The sequence below is a fragment of the Stegodyphus dumicola genome, chromosome 8, assembly GCF_044657685.1.
Source record: "Stegodyphus dumicola isolate Sdum_Otavi_A_Nest chromosome 8, ASM4465768v1".
Taxonomy (NCBI): Eukaryota; Metazoa; Arthropoda; class Arachnida; order Araneae; family Eresidae; genus Stegodyphus; species Stegodyphus dumicola.
The window spans coordinates 123,701,299-123,728,711 of record NC_140775.1 but is presented as its reverse complement, the minus strand read 5'-3'; the positions used below and the strand labels follow the sequence as shown (position 1 = coordinate 123,728,711).

The window sequence follows — 27,413 nt, the reverse complement described above, 5'->3', positions numbered from 1 at the left end:
CATATCTCAAACGCAAAAATTTATTTTCTATTCCCTGTTGTATTAATTTCTCAAACGCAAAGTATTAATTGTATACTCCATGTATTTCACACCATGTAAAGTAAGGTTTACCGTTTAAACTAACACAGAATTTCACTATACTTTTGTGGACATTTTCTAATAATATTACAAATGTTGAAATCAGGAGTCTATATAATATCATTAGAAAAACATAAAGCAATTGATTGGGTGGCAAAGCACCCATAATGCTTTTTGAATGCGGAAGACATTTTTGTGCGTAGAAAAATTGTAATATAAAGCTGATTGTGTAAGAGGCATAATAAATACACTCGGTCAGATCCAAAGTAAATATTTATTTTTATTATTGGAAGTAGGTTTACATTGCATTTCTATGAGTACACATTGTGATGACGGTTTCATCTGATAAAGGCCGTCCTTCTGATTGCCCATCGTTGGTTAATGTCAGGTTATCAGAAGCTGATCAGGTGGAGGACGACGCAGTTTTCTTGTTCGAAGCTCTTGGCAGCAGGGATGCTCCTGGAGAAAGCGAAACGTCAGAAAGCTGGAGGCAGGGCTCTGAAGTAGGGAAAGACGTTCCTTGAGTAACCATTGCCCAGGGTACGACCGAACCTATTGAGACAGCAAAGATCAAATGTCATAATTTGTTCTAGAATGGCTATATTTATATAAAGTGAAAAGAGAGACCATCAAAGAACATCTAGATGGTTTCCGACTCAAAAAGACAGGTTAAATTTCGATATATTTTAAATGCTTCGGAAATTTAAAAAAAAAAAAAAAAGAAAAAAAAGAAAAAAAAAAAAAAAAAATGTTAAAGAAGTTTCTATATGTAAAAAGGTTTCCTTGGTATTAAAATAAATAAAACTCAGAAAATTTATTTGTATTGATTGTAAAAGGATAAAATATGCTTAAAAATAAAAATATAAAAATAAAGTAAATAATAATAAATAATCATTCTTCTGATTCAGAACAGATTATCTTTGGCTGTTCTTATGATGCCAAGAAAGTTTATGTCACAGGTATCGAGTAATCTGGCCAAAGAAACCGAGAAACTAGCTGAAAATGTATTTATCTGTTTCTTAAAGTAAGCCCTTTTTAAAGAATCTGTTTCGTTACTTTATTATTCTTTGGAAGCATTGATTACTCATATGTTCATGCCATTTCATTTCATATTTTCCCCCCAGGATAATAAGAAAAATAATGCAGGTAGATAGCTGAGTGTCAAAATGTAGCTAGTTAAATTGTATATCCAAATGATATTAAGTTGCATGATTGTGTGAAATGGCTTTTAGAACAAATGCTGGACTTTAAAAGCAATTTATCAAGTAAAGTAACTTAATTCCATTCCAAATTGATCCAGCGTTTAACCATATTGAAATAACAAAGCCACCAATACAGTTTTGGAAGGATATTACTCTTTAGCTACAATGACTCAAAAAAGTGATCGGACATTCATGCATAAAAATAACCCACTTAAATGACTCCATCAATTAAAATGACTAAATTTAATGTTTTTGCATCTGAGGTTTAATTTTATAGATATTTCCGGAATTTATGTACATGTTCGAAACACAATAAGACACAAATGAAATGCAAATAGGATAATCCACACATGATAAAAAATAATACTCACAAAAGTAATCTAATTTTCCGCTGTTCTAAAAATGAAAATAGAAAAGAACGGTACAATTTCTCTAATATTTTAATGGATTATTATTACCTTTCTATATGCGATTTGATCTTTCTGGTATAGGTTTGCTTTAATTATGCTACATACTAATTGTTGTTTTAAGAGAAATATTTTGTTTTCGAATTTTACGTTCTATTTCTTGCCCCCGGCCCCCGCAAAAAAAGCATTAGACAGCTTTTAGATTTGAAAACCGTGGAGATGTTCTCATTTTAGCAAGATAATTAAGCAATGGCCAGAGATGCACATTCTTAGTAATGTGATTAAGCTAAAATACAAGTCATAATATGCGCAAAAAGAAATTGCATTGTAAGAAATTTAAACAATTTTTACAAGTTTTTATGTTGATAATTAAGAATTTCGTTAAAATTTTTAGTCCAAAGGGGCTTTGTCCCTGAAGGACCATTGTTTTCGGTTTGCGATTTTGCGTTGAATCACTATAAATGTCCGTTTCACTTTTCAAACTGTTGCCACCAAATGTTAGAGTCCTGCATTATATTTGAAGATTTTAAATAATGAAAAATCTGCATAAATGTATGTCTATTTCTCGCATTGTGATAAAACAACGGTACATAAAGCCATCGAATTTTGAATCACGTAATCCTCCTAAGAATATGAGCATGTGGAAGGCCAAATTTGAAATTTGAAATTTGTTTTATTATCGATTTCATATTTAAAATTCATATTCAAAACTTTAACGAATTTTTTATTAACAAATTCAAGGATTTCAAAGCGAGCAATGGCAACACTCTACGGGGGGGGGGTGGACCTTTTTACCTCCAGCGCGCGGAACTGTGTATCGGAAATTCTAAAGATAGGCTCATTTTAAAATTATTTTGCGACATTGCTATTGAACTGAATTTTATGGTTTAAGTGCAAAGAACATGATATTTAATAAATAAAGGTGACACACAAAACGTTAAAAAAAAAAAAAAATCTGAAATGTTTCAGATTTTAAATTACGTCCAAAGGGGCGTTTTTTAACATTTTGTGTGTTACCTTTCTTTATTAAATATCATGTTCCTCGCACTTAAACCATAAGATCCAGTGCAACAGCAATATCGCAAAATAGTTTTAAAACGAGCATATCTTTAGAATTTCCGATACAGAGACTCACGCGCTGGAGATAAAAATGTTTTTTCTGCACAACGTTGCCATTGCTCGCTTTGAAATCCTTGAGTTTGTTAATCAAAAATTCGTCAAAGTTTTAAAAAATAGGAAATCGATCATAAAACAAATTTCAAATTTCAAATTTGGTCTTCCACATGCTCATATTCGTTGGAGGATTACGTTATTCAAAATTCGATGACTCTATGTACCGTTATTTTATGACAATGTGAGAAATATACATACATTTACGCAGATTTTCATTATTTAATTTCTTCAAATATAATGCAGGACTCTAACATTTTATGGCAACAGTTTGAAAAGTGAACCGACATTTATCCGTCCGACGCAAAATGCCAAAACGAAACTAATAGTCCTTCGGGATTCAAATCCCTTTGGACTAAAAAACGCCCGTTTGGAAGTAATTTAAATCTGAAACCTCTCAGTTTTTTTTAATTTAATTATTTTTTAAATATTTTTAAATATAAATAAACCGGCGAATCAAGATGTTGAACCATAAAAGCATGGTAAATTCTTAAATTAATGTCTTTTTATTGTCTTTATTTATTCAAAATTGTCAAATTTATTGTCTTTATTTATTGGCTTTTTACAAAATTATAAACGATTTTAAAATGTTTATGGCTTTAAAAAAAATTCTTAAGAACTAACATTTGTTAACATTTTTTATGTGTATACTGTACATTGTTGCCAATGAAGTCTGCTTGGCGAGATTTGCGCCGGCGAATCGGAAAAGTATCCTATGTTGTTTCTAAAATTCTTTACTTCGTCTTCATACGATAGTCGGCTAGCGTTAGGAATGGATAATTTGGGTTAACAAAGCAATCCTCATTATGTTTCACAATTTTATAGAATATTAACAGCTTGTTATTATTCTGATGTATTTCTAGAAGGGCAGATTCAGAAGTACATTTTTCAGAAAACATGACAGTTTAAGGCTGGGAGACGGGTTCAGTTCATAGAGTGGATAAATATTCTAATCTAATAATTCTATTCCCGGATTATTAGGAACTTATGTAGTTTATAATGTTCTGCTGCAAGTTAAGAAGGCTCTGCTGCAAGTTTAGAAGTGGAGTGTAAATATATTTATGTTTTTTAATTTTATTTGCATTCATTCTTTTTTTTTCCTTTTTTCACCAGCGGCCGAGCGGTAAAGTCGCTGAACACTGATAGTTCGGTCCGAGGTTCGAATCCTGAGAACGGGCTGGCTGCATGGGTGTTTTCGTAGTTTTCCCCATGTGTAACGTGTATACGAGACAGTTCCCCTTAGAAAGTCCTCCCCGAAGGCATCCCTCCCCTTAGGCAGATAGCCCTCGAGCCTTTGCCGTAATTAAATAACCTAACCTATCTTTTTTCTGTTTGTTAAGAGTTTTTATGTGTTCACTTATCAATGCCCTTTATTGGGTATTTTTGTTTAATCTAAACTCTAGCTACTTGCTGTGTTTGCAAATTTTTTTTTTCGGGAAGGGGCGGTGTTTGTTGTTATATTACAGACCTTGTAATTCTGAAATGTAATTCTAATTTTTTCTTTTTCTTTTTTTTTCGGGGGGGGGGGGCAAATTAGCGATAATTGTTTGTTTTCTCTAAACATGTGAAATTTAAGATTTCGTAAAAGAGCAATTAGCACTATACAGGCTTTTTTACACGAAACTTCCAGAAGTGTTTGCGCAACCCTATATACGACATCGGCAGGGCTGAAGCCATAAATTAGTTCATTTATTTAGCCCAAAGTAATACTAAAGTACTAATCTCTTACTTGTTGATTTTTGTTTTAGACGTTGCTCTCTGGACGATATCTGGGATCTTCGAAATTCTTCGTATTGTTTCGAATTTGTACATATATAAATAATTTTAGTGAAAATATATGGGAAACTGTAGTATTTTTTGCATCATGTAGCATGAAATGCTTGAAAGAGAAGATGCTCTGCCGAAAAAATACGATTGCAGGTGGCAAGTCTATTTAACTTTGAGTGCATGGCTGTCTCGATAAACTGGCGAGATATCGCCAATCTAGAATAATTTAAACAACTAATTTTTGTTGCCAAATTTGGCTACCAATTGACGACATTTTGTTCCAGTCCCTATATAACTGTAATGGGTATTGTAATTGAATAACTGTAATTGATCCCTGCATGTAACTGTAACCATTATCCGGCCCTCATATATCTTCAAGTAATTTCGAGCAGTGGAAGATGCTCGAGATTTTTCGGTTGCCAGGAGAGAACTACATAACACCTGCAAGAGCGAGCATTAGTTTCTCAGTTGTTTGGTCCAGCTTTTAGTACGGGGTATCGAGATATATCGGCGTGAGCTTCGATTTTTAGATGCCCTTTGCATTAAGCTGTGTTTCACTGTCTTAGTAGCTTGAAATGTTACTACTGATTGTACTCTATGATACTAAAAAGAGCTGTACGAGTATTTCTAAGGAAATTTCCAGAATTTTAATGTGTTTCTTTTGGTAAAATAAATTTTATCAAGCTATCATTGGTTCTGTGGTCATTCAAATCATTACGGACCCATATTCACGCAACAATTTTTGGTGTCAGATGTGGGATTGAATTCCGATGATAAGAGCGACTGAAGTGCAGTTAAGACAGCTGGTGGCAGCCTTTGCTGCATTCAAGGAAGAGATGAAAGCGGGACAAAAGAAAATGAAAAGAGGAATTACTGCCATAATAGAAAACAAATTCGAGGCTATAGAAGGCAGAATATACACGGTTAAAGTTGGAGAAATTCAAGAAAGAGATTCTGCTGTCGAAGAAAGAGTTTCTACTGTCCAGCAACAAACTGACCACAGAGTTGCTGTTGTTGCCAAGGAAGTTAAAAGTTTAAAGAAATCCATAACGACAGTTGATTACAATTCTTTAAATTTGAACATGTATCGTCCCTACCCTTTCTGAAGCTATCCACATATAATAGAAAGACCTCCTGACCAAGAGTACAAGGCACATTTCTCTATAGTGTCAAATACAAATGGATGGGATTCCTAAGCTAAGGGCTGCCATCTCGCAGCTTCTTTGACGGCAGACACAGCGGATATCCTTCAAACTCTTCCCGAAAATCAGAGGTTACATTTCGAAGCTGTATCCGGCAAGTTGGAGCTGCGCTGTGGTGAGAGGTCTTTAAAAGATTATTGCAGGCTTCAGTTAAAATCTCGCCAACGGAAGCACTTCAGGAGGTCGCCATGGATGTTGAACGGCTATTTCCTCTCGTCTTTTCGGTTTGCCCAACAGGAAAAAGGGAAATCCTGTCCCTGCAGTCCTTTATCAGTGGCACCCGGAGTCCTAAGATATAGAAAGCCCTGCGAATGGCAGATGTCAAGGAACTAAAGAATATTTTAGTCTATGCTATGAAATTCAAGGCAACGCAGCTAGCAACTCATAGAGACCATCACCCAATCAGAGCTGCTTATGTCCAAGATGCAGTGGATTAACTGACTGCCCGATTAGATGAGTTCACCAAGCAAGTCAATGATGCCTTGATGTGAAACAGGAGTGGCAACAAACAGACCCTAAAGCGCTAGAACAGGGATGGGAAGGAAATTCAGAACACCCTAAGTCACGGAAAATAACACAGCTCCCCAGCATGGGAGCAGGAAACAAATTGATCGCTATCCTCGTGGAGCGGAGGTAGCCTCATTTTAAAGCGCTTCGGATTTCTGCCGTCAGTAGTGGCAGCCATGGACTTTACGTCATGTGACAAATAAATGAAATTCCTAAGGATATGACCATTGATACAGCAGCGGATGTTGCCATCATTCGAAGAGCTTTGGCTCAACAACTCGAAGCTAAACACATCGGAAAGCTGCAGTGAATTAACCTTCATACTGTGTCCGGGCATAAAATCGACATCGATGGAAAGTTAAACGTTGAAATGAAGTTTGAGAGTGATTAAGCGAAAATCACTAGGAAAGCCGAACTGGTTTCGCCATGTACTTCAGTGACTTGTGTCAAACGACCCAATAGTCCACCAGTCTCTGTGTCTTCGGAGATCCTAATATCGGAGTTATTTCAGAATGCACATCTAAGATATGAAGAGAGGAGAGCTAACGAACGTGTCATTCAAGATTTTCAAGATACTTTTTCCCGCTCGTCTTCTTACGTAGATCAAACTAGTTTGACACAACATACAATTGATACAGAGGATCATCCATCAATCAAGCAGCATCCAAGGCGTCTACCGATTGCTAAATAGTAAAAGGTAAGAAAACTTTAAAATCACATGTAAGAAAGTGACGTTATCTAGCAAACCTTCAACAAGTCCTTCGGCCTTTTTCATCGTCCTGGTACAAAGAAATATGGTTCGACTAGATTTAGCGTTGACTATCGCCGGTTGAACGACATCACCAAGAAAGACAGCTACCCGCTTCTTAAAACTGATGAGATTCCTCACATTCTTTCTGGAAGCAAATGTTTTCCAACACTTTATTTAAAAAGAGTGGATTTTGGCAGGTAGACATGCATCGCAATAACCGAGAGAAGACGGCGTTTATTACCGAACAATGTCCTTGGCAGTTCAAGCTGAGTGCCGTTTGGATTATGTAATGCACCGGCAACATTCGAACGCCTTATGGAGACCATGCTGGGAGGTATTTCCTATGTAGCTTCTCTGATATACCAAGATGACATCATCATTGTCGGGAAGTATTTTGAGGAGCATTTAGAAAATATTAGGAAGATGCTTCAGAAATTGAAGGAAGGCAAGCTAAAATTTTATTCTAGTAAATGTAAATTGTTCAGACAGGAAGTGACTTACCTCGGGCATGTTATCTCTGCAGAAGGTGTGTGTACTGATCCAGAAAAATTGTTAGCAGTTAAAGATTGGAGACGCTCCGAAAATGTTCATCAGCTGAGAAGTTTCCTGGAGCTGTTCTCTTATTATAAGAGATTTGTAAAAGATTTTCTTCCATCCCAAGATCCTTTCACAAATTGATAGAGAGCAAGCAAATATTCTTATGGACAAAAGAATAAGAGGATGCATTTAGCAAACTGAAGGAGGCTTTAACATCTGCTACAATCCTAACGTATCCTCAGCTCGACAAAACATTTATTCTTGACACGGATACGAGCAATAAAAGTACTGCGCTGTTTTGTAACAAGAAATAAACGGTCAGGAAGTCGTGGCATACTGGAGCAAGTGTCTATCTAAACCATAGAGGAATTACTGTGTCAGCAGAAAAAAGTTGGTCGCCATACTTACAACCGTAGAACATTACCGTCATTATCTCTAAGGCAGAACATTCCTGCTCCGAACAAATCATGCATCTTTCACCTGGCTTTTATATTTCAAGAATCACGAGGGTCAAATAGCCAGGTGGATACAGAGACTCCGGGAATATATCACTATCCGTCATCGGAAGGGAACATCACATGGAAACGCCGATGCCCTGTCTAAGAGGCACTGCCCAGAAAGCTTCCGATATTGTTCCAAGATCGAAGAGAAATACGAGCTGATTCATCCGGCCACTCGACAAGTTACTACTTCAACATTGGCTGATCAAGACCCATGGAATGATGGAAAAGTCAGGAAAGACTAGTTGGAGGGCGGCGACATTAAACTCATAATTAATTTAATGGGATCTTCATATAAGAACCCTACCTGGCGCGACATTTCGAACTATAGTCCTACAATAAAACAACATTGGGCTTTCTTGAACTCACTCCATATGCGAAACGGAATCTTGTACCGGAAGTTCGAATCGGATGATGGAAAGGTAATCCGGTATCAGTTGAGACTTCCAAGATTCCTTAAAGAATGATCCTTAAAGAGTTCCATGCCAGCCCGACAGAAGGCCCCCACGGAATAATGAGGACGTGGCCCTACAATTCGAGAGCTCTTATACTGGAATAATGCAAAGGCTGATGTGCAAAGGTAATGCCAATCTTGCGATGCTTAACGAAAAGAACCAAACAAACGCAGCTGAGGAAAGCTGCAACGTTACAATGTAGGATCGTCTTTGATATCCTGGGACCTCTGCCACGATCTTCCGATGGTAACAAGTACATCCTTGTTGTCAGCGGTTACTTCATAAAATAGCCTGAAGCGTATCCTAGCCCTGATCAAGAGACGTTCACGGCAGCAGAAGTAATGATACAGCATTGGATTTCCAGTTTAGAGCGCCTCTTCAGCTACATTCCGATGAAGGAAGAAATTTTATCTCAGTTGTAATTAAAACACTTTGCAAGCTACTCGGCGTAGACAAAACCCAAACGACGCCTTTACATCGGTAGTCTAACTGTGTTCTAAAGACATGGTAGAGAAGTTTAATAAAACCATCCTTAACAAGCTCTCGTGGATGGTTTCCAGAAATCAACAGGACTAAAGCCAGAAATTAACTCTGCGCTTAGTGGCCTATTGCAGGACTATCCACAAAACTATCGGCTAATCCCCCATACCAGATGCTTTTCGGTCGTGATCTTCGTCTGCCTTGCGTTCTGTTATTTGATCGTCCTTCGGATGGATCTTCATTACCTGAGGAGTACATTGAAGATCTGCAGGCACGATTTGAAGTGATGCACAGTTTTGTCCGACAGCGAGTCAACTTGGCGACGGAGAAGATGAATACCCGATACGACACGACAGCTACAGAACATCAGTTCAAAGAAAGTGTGGTTATGAAATCTGATTCGACGAAAAGGACTTTTTTCTAAACTATGATCACCCTGGAATGGTGGTTACACAGTTCTAAACAGGCTGAATGACGTCGTAGTTAGGATCCATAAGTAATCAAATTCTAAGCCTAAGTTTAATCATTACGACAGGCTAGCCCCTTACTCTGACCTTAGTACATAGTTCAATTACTGTATGTAATATAAATAGAATCCTAAGACTATGGTCCTATTTGTATATAAATTTTTAAATTTATGCATTTATTTATCGGTTTAATATTTGATGTGTTTTATGAATAAATTAATACATAGATTTGTCTTAGTTGTAAGCACGGCTTCCTTTCTAGGGATTATAATGGCCGGAACATGCATTTCTTAGGAAAAAGGCAAATGAATTTTGTACATATGTAAATAATTTTAGTGAAATTATATGTGAAATTGTAATATTTTTTTCTATAAATGTAATGTTACATTATACAAAATGGAACGCAAAGCTTCGTCTCTTGAAAGAGACGAAGCTTTGCCGGAAAAGTAAGGTAACAAGGGCATGTGTATTTAACATTCAGTAAATGGCTATGTCGCTAATTTGGGGAAATATCGCCAAGCTGGCGATGGTTTGAGCGGCTAATTTTTGTCACCAAATTTTGCAAGAAATCACCAAAAGTTGCCAAATTCGGTGATCATTTGAAGACAATCTGGTCCGGTCCCTGTATAACTGTAATTAGTATTGCAACTGAATAACTATAATTGATCCTATATGTAGCTGTAACTGTATCCGGCCCTCATATGCTTTTGAGCAATTTCGAGAAACAGGTGATACTAGAGATTTCTCGGCAAGCGGAGGTAAACTATATAAGACCGTGGAGAGCATCAGTTTCTCAGTTGTGTAGTTCGTATTGAGTGTTGAGTAATGAAGATTGAGAGATCTCCGTATGAGCTTCGCTTTTGAGATGCCCTTTGCATTCCGTTGTATTTTTTAACGTTCTTAATAGTTTGAAGGATAACTGCTAATTGTAGTGTAAGATGATACTCAGAAGAGCTGTATGAGTATTTTTGTGGAAAGTTCCAGAACTGTAAAGTGTTTCTTATAGTAAAATAATTTTTTATCAAGCTATCATCGGTTCTGTGTGCATTCAGTTAATTACGAACCCGTGCACACATTAAGGTACGTTAAGAAGAATTTACATTATTTCAGTTGTTCTCCTTGTTGTTTATAGCTGTTAGTTAGAATTGTTATTTCTTTCAATAAAGTGTCAGTGTTTTCCCGTTCATGAGGCGTTGCTGTTCAGAAAATTTCTAAAAATCCGTAGTATTCAGTATCGGAAATACTGGCGAAAATAATAGATTGTAGTTCGGAGGACAACTTTGGTGATCTCTCATGTCTTCTTTCGTTTTGAATATGAAACATTGAATAATGTTTTCTTTATCAGAAACTGCTTAAAATTTTAAATTAACCGTTTCATCAGCTTTTCTAATATATTTCTCTATATTGTATTTATAATTTAAGGTATAATATAATCGCGCATGGTCTCTTGAAGTGTCAATAAAAGATAAATTATAACAAAATCTTTCTTAAAGAAATAAAGGGGATGGTACTTTCAAATGTTTTCTGTTATTCCGATTCAAAATGATAGCAAAAACCTGTACATTATGTTTATTGTAGACGATTTTCTTTGCAGTCTTGTTAGGTCCAAAGTCTTTTGTGAGAGGATTTTCCTGCTTAAAAGAGAAAATATTAAAAGTTTAAGCTCAATATTTTATTTTCGGAGAGAAAACTATTGAATTCAAACTGTAGTCTGGATTACACATATATAACACGTTTAATAAAACAAAATTTTGTAATTTCGGTTTAATGCACTTAAATGTTCTTATTTTTAGAAACTTAAATTGTCTGATCACTTTTGTGAAGAACTATATTAGACAAATCATCGTTTTATAATTTGTCATTTTCTTTGTATCATCATTTTCGCTTATATTAACTTTCGATATGTCTTCAGTAGATAGCTTTTGAAATTAAAAGTAAAGTAGAGACGATAACTCTTTCATTCTGGAAGCTTCCAATAATTTCATTATACAACAGTACTCAGAAGAATGATACACGTGAAAAATCAAGCCTGGTTCTTCTACTCTCCAAGGAAACGTGCTAACCATTTACATTACGAGGGCACGCTCAGAGAAAATATATTTAGTTATAAAATCGCTTTTCCTTTTAGTCTTAACTTTTGCTGTCGACTTTTTAGATGGAATGCATGTAAGAATGTTTCACCTATGTAAAAAATCACATTACGGCAAAACGAAAAAGCAAAATGCGTTATATAAATATCACATCTCGCTTTATAATTTCAATAACTTTTACTTCTGAAATCAAAAAATCACGTCTACATTTCAGACAACTGTCTACGAATTTTATGATTTTATCACGGTCTACAGCATCTGATGCTTAGAAAGATTTCCAAGCTTTATAAATAGACTATATTTGCATTTGGAGTCGCATATTTTTCATCATTTTGTCTCAATACTTTACTCGCACAATGTTGCAATTCCATTCATGAACGAGCATGTCTCTAGAAATCTAAAGGGACAATGTGCCTCATCGCACCATCTGATTGATTAAAATTGACTTCAATCATTCTGACGAGAAAGTTATTCGGTAGCATTGTGTAAATGGTTTTATCGATATAATTTAGTAAATTTTAGTGAAACACGAATTTCTTGTTCACAAGGGTAAAAATGATCTACATAGAGTCAACTTCCGTTTAGTTGAAAGCACATTAAGCAGATTGTGAATTAATTGACCCTCTCTAAAAAAAAATTACACGACCTTGTCAGAAAAAGAATTTTTTTTTTTTTTAAATTTCGGAACGAAGGAAAAATTACTATTATAAACCTCAGAGTAAAACAAAATTGTCTACCGAAAATACGAAAAGGAATATTAAAATACATTGGATAATAGTAGAAAGAGCGGATGACATCATAGTAGTATTCCGAAGTTGCTTTTGTATAGGACATGTGCGTAATTTAACTGACGTAATCAAGAATATATAAATCGACTATTCCAAACAAATTGGTGAATCATAAAAACGAATTAAGAGTGCAGCTATTACACTTTTGTTTTACTTTAAACTCTTATTGAAATTAAAACATTCTAAAACATTATTCTTTGTATTTGTATTTATATTTTTTTAAGCGCTAAGAGCCAGTTTATGCGATTTCGAGGAGCGCCGGAAGTTGAGAAAGATGGAGTTGCTAAGCACGCTTTCTTTAAATTGCATTCTCTATAACAAGTTCAGACTACCACACAATTTATTATCACTAATCATTTTATTTCGAAACAATCTTATAAACATTTATATAACATATAATGTATATTAATAGTTTTCATAATTATGTAATTTTTCATAGTCAGATAGAACACAAGTGGTGTAAAACGTGGTATTGCCACGCTTGTATAACATTACTTGAGGTGCTTAATATTTTCGATGAAACAAATCTGAAAAGTCTAACTTATTTTCACTAAATTTAGATCAACTCAGATATGGCAATCTAAAATGCAAGATTTTCAACATGAGAAATGAGCTTAAGTGATTTCGGGAAAATGAGCTTTGGATGTTTTTATCTTTAATTTACCTTAAACAGCTTTATGTTTGGCAGGATGTACGCCACAGATTTTACTCGTTTCAAAGAAGATCAGTTTGTTGATCTAAAGATGCAGTTTTTCATGCCATGACGTGAAAAAACATAAAATGGTTGTAATCTTTATCTTGCTCTTTGCCTTTAAATTAGCATTTTAATCGAAAACCTTGTGGAGGAGGTATTAGTTGTCAAATGTAACAAGTAATATTAGTCTTGATGATTTCTTAGCTTAAACTGGAATTGTAAAAAAAAAAAAAAAAAAAAAAAAAAAAAGCCAGTCAATATTAGTAAAGACAGTGAATAATAATAATAAGACTTAATGTACTTAATGACAGTCAATATTAGTAATGAGTAGTTGAAGACATACAGCTTACAGCTGAAGTGAAGTCAAAAGACATTCACACAAACCTGGGTCTTCCGACAATGGCAAAGTACTTGTCGAGTTCTTGTAGGTAGGAGCGTAGTTCTTCCGGAGTATTGAACACCATAGGCTGGTTGGGCAGCTCGGCGAGGATCTCTCCTTGTTCTGCATTGTTGATGGTGGCAAAGGCGGTGACGGCGAACAGCAGTAGCAGGCATACGCTCAGCACTTTCAACATACTCGGGACTGCAAAAGAACTTCCAAGATGTAAAAACTCTGCAACAGACACCGAAATAATGAAAATCAGAGACTTTTAATATTATCTTTAATGTAATCTTATGAGGATGCAATATGCACTATGAATTTGTTCCTTGGTGGCAATGGAAAATCGAAATTTCTGCATTTGATACTAGGGGTAAATTTCCAACTTCTAATCTATTCAATATGTCAGTTTCTTGCGAATAGATCTAACAATATTCTGACTGGAATACTGATGTCAAGGAGTTATCGTTGATCAGTTTATTACTAAAAAATTTGCGAAACAAAGTGATATCAAAAATAGATAGAATGAATTATCATTTGTCATTATCATTCAACGTATCATTTGAAACAAAACTAAAACCTAGGATTATTTCTAATAGAATAGGACCACCAATGACCGAAAGACCCGCGAACTCTAGCAGTTCGTCTCAAGGTTTGCTTTTCCCGGCCAGAAATCTTTAAGCGTGTGACATCACCGACTCATAGTCTGCTCCAAAGTAACTACTCTCTCGGGGAACTAAATGCAGTTGTTTCTCCTTTTCTTCTAATTATATAAGTTAACTGACATATTTGAACTCAGGTTTTATGAAGAACATAACTTTGTCTATCTACCCAGCTTGTTCGATTCGGATTCAAATGCTATCGAAAGCGCTGACTATATGGACGTTTCCGCAGTTTCCCACGTAGGTAACGTTAAAAAGTGCTTCTTCTGTTAGAAAATCTTCCTCGAAAATTTCCCTCCCGTTAGACAGATAGTCCTAGTATGCTTCGTCATAATCTAGCAAATCGAAGTACATTTTGATAGAACTATAATAATATATAACGAAACACAATTTGTTGTGAATACAAAGCAATTTATTCTATTGCAAATATAAATATTAGTGAAAGTAACTAACTAACTCTGCAATCAATTATACTATTTCTCCCACCTTCTTAGCATGCCTTCGTGGTGTAGTGGTCTGCATGCTGTACGTGTATTCCAGAGATCCTCGGTTCGATTCCCGGCGAAGGCGTTGCTAATTTTTCATTTTGCCTGCTTCGAAAAAAATCCTAATATCTGTACAGTGGCGCCCGAAATAAAGGGTGGTGGATGATGATTCTCCCCACCCAGGATTTGGCAATTGGGTCCCATAAAAACCCCAGCTGCCCTTTAAAAGGGGGGTATATAAGGTATTTCTCCAGCCTTTTTGGTGTGGTGGTCTGCACGCTGGGCACGCATTTCAGAGTTCCGTGGTTCGATTCCTGGCGAAGGCGTTGCTAATTTTTCATCTTGCCTGCTTCCAAAAAAATACCTAATGTCTCTACAATACAAACATAAATGCTGTGTGCAAAATATAATGTGTGACTTAAGAAATTCCGCTCGACAGCGTTGCTGTAGCCATGTATTTAAATTACCGTGCCCAGAATGAAGATATATAAATGCCTTTATCTAAGTATGAAATTAGTAAGGTATTCATAAAAGCATTTAATGATAAAATTCAGCCATTATTCCAAAACTGAAAATTGTTTCGTTGCTTCCTGTGTCTAAATACAATTCTAAATCTATTACAAGGAATGATCTTAAATAATACTAATGAATATATGAGATATTTTTTAAATAAAATTCAGGTAAAGAATTGTTGGAGCATTGTGGTAGGAATGATATAAATAGCCAGTTCTGGTAGGCTTTTCTCGTAAAACATCTGGAAACAGGATTTTAAACCTGGAAAGGATAAAGTTTAATGTTCCCAAGTATTAGTTACTTTGTTAACATGGGTTGAAGAAATTGAGATTTCCTTTGATACGAGCGAGCATACAATTTTTCATTGCAGTTATGAAAAATCTGAGAACAAAATAGTTTAACTATTGAATTTAAAATAAAATTCACTGTTCAATTTAATTTTGAAGCATTGTATAATAAATATGCTTGGAAACAAACTACGAACAAGGCATCCAAGGAAATTCATTGACCACGAAAAAAAGTGGATTGGTAGAAAAATGATTTGTAATGTTGGATCGTTAGAAAGACGATTTGAATGATCGCTATAAAAATGATTTGCGACAAGACCAGTAGATGTCCAAAGAATATTATTAAATCATGCATAATTAAATCATGCATTAAATAATGCAAAAATTGTTCGAAAAATCTTGAGAAAATACATACTTTATGGAAAATACATGCTTTATAGCTAGAAAATATATTTCTCAGTAAAACGAATCGAAGGATATGATAATAATGCTCTAAGATCTGTCTTAAAAAGCCTCAGAACTTTTGTAATTCAGCTGTATTTGCAGGCAAAAGTAAATTTATAATTTTTGGAGTGATTGAAAACCAATGACATGGTGAAAACCCAATCCTGAACTTCAAACGGAGAATCGTTCAGTTGAACCTTCAGTAAAATATAGTGGATGTAGCCATATAGTCCTGCATTTAAATTCTACATTACTGCATTCTACATTGTATCTGAATATTTGAATCAAAACCTGAGATACAGTACACCAAAAATGAGCATATTTTCGCATTAAAATTTTATCAAGACGATGATCCAAAGGATAATGCTTATGTTTGCAAACTGTGGACATTATGTATCTATCTCCATGTAATCAAAATGCTTGGGCTAGTCCGGACTTCAGTCCCATTGAGCATATTTGGGGTCATCTGCAATGCAAAATTAATAAAAACAGAAATGCACTTGAAGGAAAACGCACAAAGAAATGAGAAAAAAATAGAAGCAAATATCAATCAAAATCTTACCATGCCTAGAAACTTGGTGAATTCACGAAAAGGAAAAGTGGCCTAATACATTATTAGACTTATGTTTCTAATATTTTTGTGTGCCTCAACACTTTTTTGACCATTACTTTCCCTTTTGTACACGAAAAATGTAAAGTTTAATATTTATTTAACGTTACGAAAGAACTTAAATGTAGTTATTTTCCATTTGCAGAAGAGCATAAACACCATTTCCGTTCTATTGATCTGCACTTGTTATTGATATCAACTCCTTGTTAACTGAAAATAATGCATTTTCACACAAAGAAATCTTTCAAGATGAAATGTATATATATAATATTAAAGTTACAGGTAATCAGTTGGATATTAAGTGCCGGAGCTATTTTATTTAATAACAGGCACACGTAAACAGTTTTTATTTTAAACATAGTATAACTGAAATAGGAGAATGGTCTATAAATTGGTTAGATAAAGACAAGCGTTAAAAGAAGGAAAAGCATTTGAGAATTAGAATTGACTTGAGAATGCTTAATTTTCCTTACTAAGAGTACTATTATCGAGTGATGTTACTGGTTACACTGTAAGCAAAACGAAAGACAGGACAAGATTTCACATCTAACATAGCGCTACAGTGTTTCATAGTGGGGCATATCACAGTATCATCAAGTTAGGCATATAAGCCTTTTCTAATGCGTAAATGTTTCTCAAAGCAAAAAATTAATCCACAAGATCCAAAAGATTTTCATTCAAAAGCGAGTTCTAAGCATAGGCAGATAGAAGATAAAAACGTCTGTATAAAAGGCAAAAATTCCCCCCCCCCGAATGTGAGGCAGGATGTCATCATTTGTTCATGCTTAGTACAAAGGCAACCTCTTGATGCATTATGTCCCATTCCTTTTGTAGCCCCAATCGTTCCATCGTTCGAGGCTGGCAACATACTGTTAGGCATCTTTCTAGAACATCCCATACATATTCAATGATATTTACGATATGAAGAAAACGTTAGAACCCACAGAACCACTCAGGAAAGAAAATAGCAGTTGTCAGATGTCTGAACCTTTTCGGAAGATGCAGGGTTCCATATGGCTACCAAGCATTCTGCCTCTCTAAACGAGAACTGCGACACTTTCAGATTGGTTCCTTTCAATGAATTTAAAGAAGTGACAGCGTTTTTCTTGCTTTCTCCAGATGTTTAGGTATTAAAAATCGCTAGTGAAACTAAATCGGCTCTCGCCTAAGACCGCTCGGCCCCATTGCTGAAATGTCCAGTTCTTGGGTTCATTGTAGACAACATATCCGATGGGTAAGCTATATTGGAGCATATCGTGCTGGTCAAGAAGCAAAAGAGGCCACTTTTATGTAGTCTACCAATATGCCTTAAGTTAAACCTGAAACATAGTTAAACCTGAAATTTGGTGTGTTGCCATGATTCTCATGGACAAACAATATTATACAACTGTCGCTGTTGTTTGAAATGCCGATTAAATTAGGAACACTGTGTTGTGCGTGATCGGGAATTCTCGGTCATACTAAAACTTTGACCGATTTCCATTTTCCTAATGGTACTATTTCAGGTGAAATATTTAGATATTCTCTACAGAAATGTCTGTCTACAGAAATGTCTGTAGAGCTTACCACACTGCAAATCATCATCATTATCCAAGCTGGTTTAGACTGTGCAATAGCTTCTGCTGAAGCGCTCAACGTACACCGCCCTCGTATTTTTATACTGTTCTTATAAGTCTACAGTTATGTCATACTAAGTTATATGCGCATACTTTAACGTAACTGGCATTGAGCAACCTCTAGATAGGTTTTTTTTTAATTTGTTTCTGCGTTTCTTTTCGCTGCAATGTTAATTTTTCAATTCATTTTTAATTTTTGCGTACTAGTATATTCATTATGTCAGCATATATTATACTAGATGAAAATTCGATCCCTTTACAATACTACTAATAAATATTTTTTCAAATATTTCCGAGGCAAAAAGGTTAGAAGTTTAAAAAAAGGCATATTGGTTGCGATTTAAATTGTTTTAATCAGCTCAACGTTCTCCAAAGAGGCAAAAGGAAAAATTTCGTAGATTAAAAATACTATGAAAGTGTCTAAAATTAAAATCTTATCTATATAGGATGGTGCATTCAAAGTTTTATTTTGAAAGTAAAATAACATATCTAGTAAACGTAGTAATAAGCTAAACGCATCATAGTTTGAAGTCAGTTCCTTGGATTCACATAACAAGTCTTACTTCTTCAGTTCAAGATTTTGAAGTTGTCTTGTATGACAATCAAGGCATTGTTATCATCTCTTCGGTTCATTTGCCATGATGCGATGTAAACATTTGCACGCTCCTGAAGAATTGCATTTTTAAAGTTGTTAATGCCAGGTAAGGTAAGAGTGATAATTCGAGCTTCCAAAAACTTCCATAAAAAAGTCTGCTGCAAATAAGGTAAGGGTAATTGAATGTGAGCCACTGAATGTCACTAAATCAAAAAAGAATTCACCCACGAAATGAAGCATACATTTCCTTCTCTGTTTAAATCTTCTTTCAAATATTTATTGTTTTAAATTATATTGTTTTTATTTAAAAAAGGAAAATATGATTATTTAGTACTTACTATTTTAGATGCTGCGTGTTTCTGTGTATTTATTTGATCCTAATGTACATTAATTAATTTTTTATCGCTGTCTGACTTGAAATTTTCTATGTGTCTGCTGAAGGCACTTCTGACTCGATTTCCCCATTAACATCATTGACACCAGCCTCGTTGATAATATAATCTTCATTTCCGTACATGGCGTTGCTCAAAAATGATAACTTTTCATTTAAAATCAGCGGAATATATAACCTTTTTTAATTTTCACATATTTCACTAAATAGTAAAAATGAAGAATTGCATTTTCTTGTAAATACGAAAGCGAAATTAGGGCAAAAAATTCTAACTACTTGAGAATGGTTACCGCAACCAAGAATGGTTTGGATTCTGGGTTTATTTCAGTATGGCAAAGCATGCTAAGCTATCTGCTTAAGGGGACGGTTGCTTTCGTGGAAGACTTTCTAAGGTAAACTGACTCCTATCTAAGTTACACATGGGAAAGTTCACGAAACCGCCAAACATCCAGTCCATTCGCCTGGAATCAAAACTAACTGTATTCAGCGACTTGGCCACTGGTGTGCTGCCGTAACTAAGAATGAAGTAGAAATTGTTCCGGATTGCCAAAGAGGCAAATAATGTGCATGCCCAAAAGATAGGAGAATACAGAAAAAGAAATTATTGGCGTAAAACTCTAGTGCCTTTAATTTGGACCAAAAAGTGACGTTAGTACCGAATGGTTTGTTAGTTTCCAAATGGCATTTTGCGTTGAATTACTATAAACGTACCAGGTATCCCTTTTCAAATTCTTGCCACCAAATATTATTGCCCTGAGTTATACTTAAAGAAATTAAATAATGAAGAATCCGCATGAATGTATGCATGTTTCTCGCATTATGAAAAAACAACGATTATCACACATAGTACCTAGAACTATCAAATTTTTAATAACGTAGTTCTCTACCCGAACATGGCAGCTGGAAGCCAGAATTTTGAATTTCGAATTTGTTTTATTATCTATTTCATATTTTGTAAAACTTTAACGATTTCTGATTAAGAAACTCAAAGATTTCAAAGCGAGCAGTGGCAACATTGTACGGGGGGAGAAAGCATTTTTATCTCCAGCGCGTAAGAGTGTCTATTGGAAATTCTCAAGATATATTGTTCTTCAATATTTTTAAATGTTTTGTGATTTTGCTGTTGAATCGAGTTGTATGTGGCGTAAGAAAACTGAACATTACTATAATAAACTGATAAAAGACTGAAAAAAAAATGACGTTGCATCGGGAAAACGTATACTGCTGTGTTGCTTTTAAAATTTTTGCAATTTTGCTGTTGAATCGTCTATGCAGCGTTTCTCAAACTTTTGACTAATGCGTACCATCTAAAAAAAATTGAAAATCTTTAGTGCTACCACTACAAAGTACTACTAACACCAACCATTCTTGAACAAAGTTCAGATCGCATAAATTTACGAGTGGTATAGAGAAAAAACTCAATCAAGATGTTGGGGTTTTAATTTTTTAATTTAATAGTTAAAAATACTTTGCTTCATTGAGACCCCTGGTCTATGGCGTAGGTGCAAAGAAAATTATGCTTAACAATAGAGGGCCCACCAGCGGCCGAGCGGTAAAGTCGCTGAACACTGGTAGTTCGGTCCGAGGTTTGAATCTCGCGAACGGGCTGGCTGCATAGGTGTTTTCATGTTTTTCCCCATGTGTAACGTGTATACGAGCCAGTTTCCCTTAGAAAGTCCTCCACGAAAGCATCCCTTCCCTTAGGCAGATAGCCCTCGAGGCTTTGCCGTAATTAAATAACCTAACCTAAGCTTAACAATAGAGCTATAAAGAAAAAAAAAAAAAGGGGGTGGTTAGTAGGAGTGTAAAAGCGTAAAAAAATTAAACAAACCTTTTTTAGCGACCATCTGAAAGTCTAAAACTTTTAATTTTTTTTTTCCTCAGACGTTCTCTTTTCCTTATTTTTGAATGAAAGCTGAAGGTGAATTTGCTATTGCCTTCAGCTTATCTGATAAGTCTGGCTAAGATAGACGATCAATTATTAGCACTTTTGGTGATGTGGATAAATACAGCTGTATTTTAAATTCGTTTTTATCCTCAGGTTTGCAATTTTGCACTAAATTTTTTTTTTCAGCAAAATTTTAGCTTTCGGCTTATATGGTATATTGCTTCTTATTTCACCGACAGAAATATTTAGAAAAAATAATGTTCTAAAACAAACGAATGACTCCGAGACATTTGCGAAGGTTTCAGATTCATTTTCGTTTTGTAAAAGCAACTATGGGCAAAATTATCAAAGATTTCTTTCGCAAAAATCTCCAGTTTAGGGAAAAATTAATAAAAATGGCATGCTTTCAAGAGAATAAGCCAAATCTTCTCAATGAATGGACTATGCCCCATTTATTGCAACATCGAATAATCACGTCCTTTATTTAATATGCGGCTAATGTAATGGAAAATTGCCATTAATGTTCTTCTGCTAACTTTTGCGAATAAAGTAAACTTGTGTTCAAAATGTGCAGAAGAAAATGCATCTTGAGTCAAGCAGTGTTGCTGCCTAAGTTATTTCAGCTATTTAGGCTTATCTTCACTCCGCGTACTACATTTATTTTCCAAGATGTTTCTAGTTCCTTAGCGCAAACCATTGAGAAATTCTCGAAACTAGTTCATTTCGAGGCAAGTTAAACTCAGCTACAATTTTTGTTTTGTTTTGTTTTGTTTTTGTTTTATTAGATTACGGCAGAGCACTCGAGGGCTATCTGTCTTAAGGAAGGGAGGCCTTTGTGGAGGACTTCCTAAGGGAAACTGGCTAGTATAGCCGTTACACATGGGAAAAACCACGAAAACGTCCATGCAGCCAGCTCGTTCGCGGGATTCGAACCTCGGACCAAACTACCAGTGTTTAGCGACGTTACCGTTCGGCCGCTGGTGGGCCAACTCAGCTACAAAACGCAAGAGAACTAAGCACGTTTTAGCGATTGGTTTGTTAAGGGCGAATGTTTCTTACGTGGATCAGCGCGAGCAGAACTGCAGTACTTTAAATTGCGCAAAAAGTTACGCTTAAAATGATATAGGATAGCCCTTGCTTTTACAGAAATTCAAAGAGCTGCGGTGATCTCGGAATTTATTATCTTTACAAAAATGGTGAACCCAATTTCAAATTTCAATTAACTTCATAGTCGACTAGAATTAATGATAAATTCCAAAATAAAATATAAATTCCAAAGATTATGCGTTTAGTGAAGATAAAGATTATGCGTAATTAATCATGTCAGTGATACAGATGTAGATAACTGGTTAGCTTTACATTTAAACGCCTTTTTAATTTTATCAGTATAATATTCAAAAATATAAAATAAAGATTTAAATCACCAAGAAGTGAGTGGTTTTTAATTCCTCTGTCTGTTAAGTGATTACATTCTACCCCAAATTAACCGAGAGCAGATTGTTCGATTTGTTAATTATCTTGAAAAACGTTAATTTTGTTTATTGAGGAATGATATAAAATATGCTCTCACAAGCTGTAAGCGTAAAACAAGACTGTCTATAGGAAATACAAAAAAAGATGGAAAATGAGGGGTATAACAACAACAATAGCATATATCTATTATATGAACGCCAAAAAAAGGAGAAATTTTTACCGCTTTTTTACGTAACTTTGAACTCAATGGCATCGTTCCAGTTATCTTGTAAATATTATTCTTTAATGCTATCCATAATTTAGTTTCTTCTTTTCTAATTATGTTTATTTTACATATATTGTGTTCTTATATATATTACTTAATCAAATAAACTACTATTATTCGGTTTATACTGTTTAAATATACAGATAAATCTTTAACAGTATTTTTCTCTGAATTATAAAACGGGTTATTTCTTCCCCCTGTGTTTTTAACTGCCCTCGAATAAATACTGATTTTAAATCAATCATGGATATTGTACACAGTATTATTCTGATTGGTCGAGAACTGAGGGAGCAGACTGTATTTTAGATTCTTATTTTCGGATATGAAGCTTGAATTAAAGATCATGTGCTTTGCCGAATGAAAACACTGTGAGGGCTAGCAGCTTGGAACTCCACATGCAAGATAAATTTAAAATATTACGTTTTTCACTATAGCTACGTTTGACAAACAACGTGAGTTATAAATGCGTGGAAGCACAATGTAACAAAATGAATACAACAGTCTAGAATTTTAAAAAGACTCTAAAAATATTTTTCTACCATCAAAACAGAGATACGAATTATTAAGAAGAACTATATAGTTTTAAAATCCCTCATTTTGTTTCCTAAATGCACTGCAATTTTGTATTTTAATTTTAAAATCTTCTGTCACAAAGTCGGTAATAGCTGCAGTATTTGGCAACTGATAGATCATATGGATAATTATTGCTGTGTTAGCATAGCGTAACTATATCAATAAAGGGAAGACCGGAGTTTTTTAATGTGCCATTTCTTGGGATGTCGGGTAAGCCAACCAGCGGCCGAGCGGTAAAATCGTTGAACACTGGTAGTTCGGTCCGAGGTTCGAATCCCGCGAACGGGCTGGCTGCATGGGCGTTTTCGTGGTTTACCCCATGTGTAACGTGTATACGAGCCAGTTTCCCTTAGAAAGCCCTCCACGAAGGCATCCCTCCCCTTAGGCAGATAGCCCTAGTGAGCTTTGCCGTATTCACAATACACCAATACTTGGGATGTCGGAGTTTAACATTTCACCTGCTAATTGTAACTTGGAAATTTCATACAAATCTCCCAAGTATTGAGAATGTCTGTTATTGTAACCTATTTGTTTGATTTTAATTACAATGTCAATTGTATATGTCTTTTGGTGGTCCTGCTATTCTTTTATTTAACAACTTGTTTAATTAATTTTTATTTTTTCAAATTGAAAAGTAGCTCCTGAACTGTTATTAGCTGTTGTCATCCTTTGCGATTTATCTTGTTAATTCTTCAGTACATTAAAAATTCTTTCAGTCTTATTACATGAAATATAGGCATAATTAAGCTCAAGGATCCATAAAATGCGTACATTTCGATTTATGATAATATTATTTCGTAGATACTATGATACAGTTACGTGCCATAATCTAAAATGATGATGAGAGTGAAAAACATGTGATGTTTTAGCATAATGAATAGTATAATTAATAAAAAATTAAAACTTACGTTAGAATATTATTAAGATTTCTTTTTAAGCTGGGGATAAGTACATTTAAATTATTTCGCTAATTCCCTTTTGGTCTTTCTTCACAAAGATTTGCCGTGGCATATTTGTATTATTTCTTCAAAATTTGAATTTAATAAGATTAGTTGTCTTGAAGTAAGTCACGCTTTTAGGGTTCTTTATTTTACAGAAATATTTACTTTTAAAAATATCTCAAAACTTTTAGCTGCCTCTAGCTTGGAGTACATTGCGAGTATTATTGGATTTAGAGGGAAAGTTAATTTTTTGGTTGTTCAAACAGCTTACAGTATCTTCCGTATATTGTTTGTAGTGACGTTCAGTCAAAACAAAATATTAGTATGATATTTGATGATAATGGTATTTGATGAAGGAATAAAACTTTTCTTAATGATGTAAATAAGCTGAACAATATGAAATTCCTGAAAAATGATTTGTTTAGAAGCATTGCTTTTTTCATCTGTGGTGTGCGATACCATGATTTTCCTTAGGGCTTTATCCTGAATTGCATAATTGACCATTGATATAAAGATCAAATACAAAATGATTCATCATCTGTTTACGAGTATCTGCCCCCTCCCGGGAAATTAATTGCTTGTAAATTTAAAGTAATTTTGTGCTCTTTCTTGACTATTTTTGTATTTTAGAGCTGTCCTTTTTGTTATAAGATTTTAAGCCCAGATATTTTTCTTTTTTTAATGAATAACTGATTTTGATATCTTCAGTTTTTGAGCAACTTCAAGGATAGAAACATACAGCTTCTCGACATACTTTTATTCAACAATTTTTATAAAATGCTTGCTTTTTTTTCGGACTCCCTTTCTGAAATTTTATTGATATCAGCTTATGTCCGTTCTTTTCGTACTGTTTTAAAACTTTAAAAAAATCGTTGCCTTCGACATTTGACTATTTTTACTTTTTTTGGTACACAATTATAAAAGCATACTACTTCGCTCTTAACAATTTTATTGCTTTTAATAGTCGCTCTTAATCCCTATTTCCATGGCAATTTAAAAACCTCTTTTATCTTTATTTTTATTGGCTGAGCTTAACCTATGTAATTGTCTCGTTCTTATCCTGAACTCTCTTGATTTTAAAATGCCCATCGATGGCGGAGTAGTACAGCTGTTCAACACTTGTAGCTCGACGTGGGTTGGAATCCCGATGAACGAGCCGGTTGCAAGGGAGCCTTCGTGGCTTTTCCCTGTGCAACGTGGCCACAAACCAATTTCGTTTTGAAAGTCCTCCATGAAGGCATCCCTTCCCACAGAGAAATAGCCTGAACAGATAAAAAAGTATACACAAAAAGACATCACTTTGTTATTAAGCTGATAAAAGATACAATCGATACTCAGATATCTTTCCCTCATTCTATGTTCTAAAATATACAAAAGCACCCACATGGCGTATACGCTCGAAGGCTTTCAATAGATATATAAAACCGCGGATAATAGCAAATGCTACACAAAAGAAAATATTCGTGTAATATGCGAAATTACGGTGAAGTTTAATTGATAAATTATACAAGTAAGACTTTACCAACATTAAGTTATCTACTAATAAAGCATTTTATATACAACACAGGAACTAAAGTGATGTAAAATAGTACATCGTACTCTAGAGTATACACCTCTCAGATATCTATGTGGTATTAAAGGATTCTGATATTTTAACTGGATATGCCAAAAAAAAAAGTGAACAAGAAAAAAAGAAACGCAGTTCACACGTCATGGCGATAGCTGCAATAACATGATACTAATGAGTAAGACTAGAAGAAAGCTTAAAAAGAAGAAGAAATACAGGATTGTGCACGTTTTTGAACTGCGATAATTTAGTTACATTACGGACTGATGCCATTTCGTTTACCTTCCAAAACATATAGCTTATTTTCTTCTTTGTAGCTCTGAACTACGAATAATTGAAGCCACAGATACTGAATCACGGATACAGGGGTAAAACTGCATGTAGAAAACGTTCCAAGTTATATGACTTTAGTTCAACTTATTTAAGTGTTTAAAAGTTGAAAAGAAAAAAATAGTTATCACAGCATTACCGGTCATATGTGACTAAATATAAAATCTTGGGATGCAAGTATAGCAGTTGTATTGGGATAGTAACAGAATTTAAACGAACAGTAGAAATCATACTAGCGGAGGCTTAGAAAGGCTGCAGTTCATTTGTCTTAAATTTCTATTTGATAGTTTGGGTTACTTTAACAACAATAAAACAAGTTACTTTTTACTATTTAATGCCTTTATCTAAAATAATTGAAAGTTAAATACTGGATTTTTTTCTTATTTTTGAGAGGGGGAGTGTGGAGCGCATTTCTTCGATGCTAAGATACAATAGTTTCTAAAAAGCATCTTCTATCTTCAGTGTCAGCAGCACGGGGAGGAAGAAAAAAACAGACTTTAAACAAAAGCGTATAAAATGTATGAAGCAGAACTCTAAAATGCAACTAACAAATATATTTCAATAATTCATTTTGACTTCAACAAATACCTACATAAATTGATAATTCGAAAAATGCTAAATACTTCGGAATAATTAATAATTCGGAAAAAATCAGCGATTCTATAACGTATCCCATTGTTCGTTCCCATGCAGGAAAAGGATGGGAACGAACAATGGGATCGAAAGAAATACGACATAATTTAATATTTTTCAGTATCAATTATCTTCCCTTGCTACCTCTCTGAACTTTCTAATACTTTATGTTTCATACCGAAATAGTTTTCATTTTGTCCCGAACGAAGAATCAGTATATTGCTAGTTGAGAACATAGGCAATGTCTGAATTCATGACAAATGACTACTTACTGGAAATGGAGTTCGTTTTGTCTAGGTGGGATAAGGAGAGACTTTATTCCTTGTCTTCTGTCGTGTATGATGGAGACTGCAAATACAGCTCCGTTAAAAGGGGTTTGAAGGAAATAATCACTGAGCGTTGCTGGTATTTATAAGTGTCTTTTTTGCAGAGACCGGTAGACCCCCTCCCGGTACACCTGTCAAGAGCAGAGTCCAGGGGCGCCCACGGTCTGGCTTTGTGACGAAGGCGCCCGCCGCGAATGGGAATAATGCAACGGATTGGGACACAAAAGAAGTTGTCAGTGTGCTGTATTTCTCGCATTTAGATGCACAGGCAGAGGGCTCGAGCCTAAATTGCCCGAGATCGATTTATTTTGCCTTTATGAATTAGAATGCTGTGGGTTTG

The 27,413-nt window shown here is 34.9% G+C and overlaps 1 protein-coding gene across 2 annotated transcripts; it reads right to left on the bottom strand.

The window, feature by feature from the left end:
- Window positions 1-338: 338 nt before the first annotated feature.
- Window positions 339-27,178, bottom strand: LOC146995943 (pro-neuropeptide Y-like). Of its 2 annotated transcripts, none has more exons than XM_085822355.1 (3): window positions 27,020-27,178; window positions 13,480-13,678; window positions 339-630 (listed from the first exon to the last, which is right to left on the bottom strand). In XM_085822355.1, the coding sequence occupies exons 2-3, from the start codon at window positions 13,668-13,670 to the stop codon at window positions 555-557; spliced, it is 267 nt and encodes an 88-aa protein (XP_085678481.1). In that variant the 5' UTR covers window positions 13,671-13,678; window positions 27,020-27,178; the 3' UTR covers window positions 339-554. The 2 variants fall into 2 exon arrangements, with proteins under 2 accessions (XP_085678481.1, XP_085678482.1); XM_085822356.1 differs by having other exon boundaries at window positions 13,480-13,708; window positions 27,020-27,146.
- Window positions 27,179-27,413: the final 235 nt, after the last annotated feature.

Bases quoted from the DNA above. Each gene is read 5' to 3' on its own strand.
- LOC146995943 (XM_085822355.1), bottom strand. From the start codon at position 13,670: ATGTTGAAAGTGCTGAGCGTATGCCTGCTACTGCTGTTCGCCGTCACC. The intron at 631-13,479 runs GTTTGTGTGAAT...CTGTCTCAATAG, and splicing joins GCCATTGTCGGAAGACCCAG to GTTCGGTCGTACCCTGGGCA.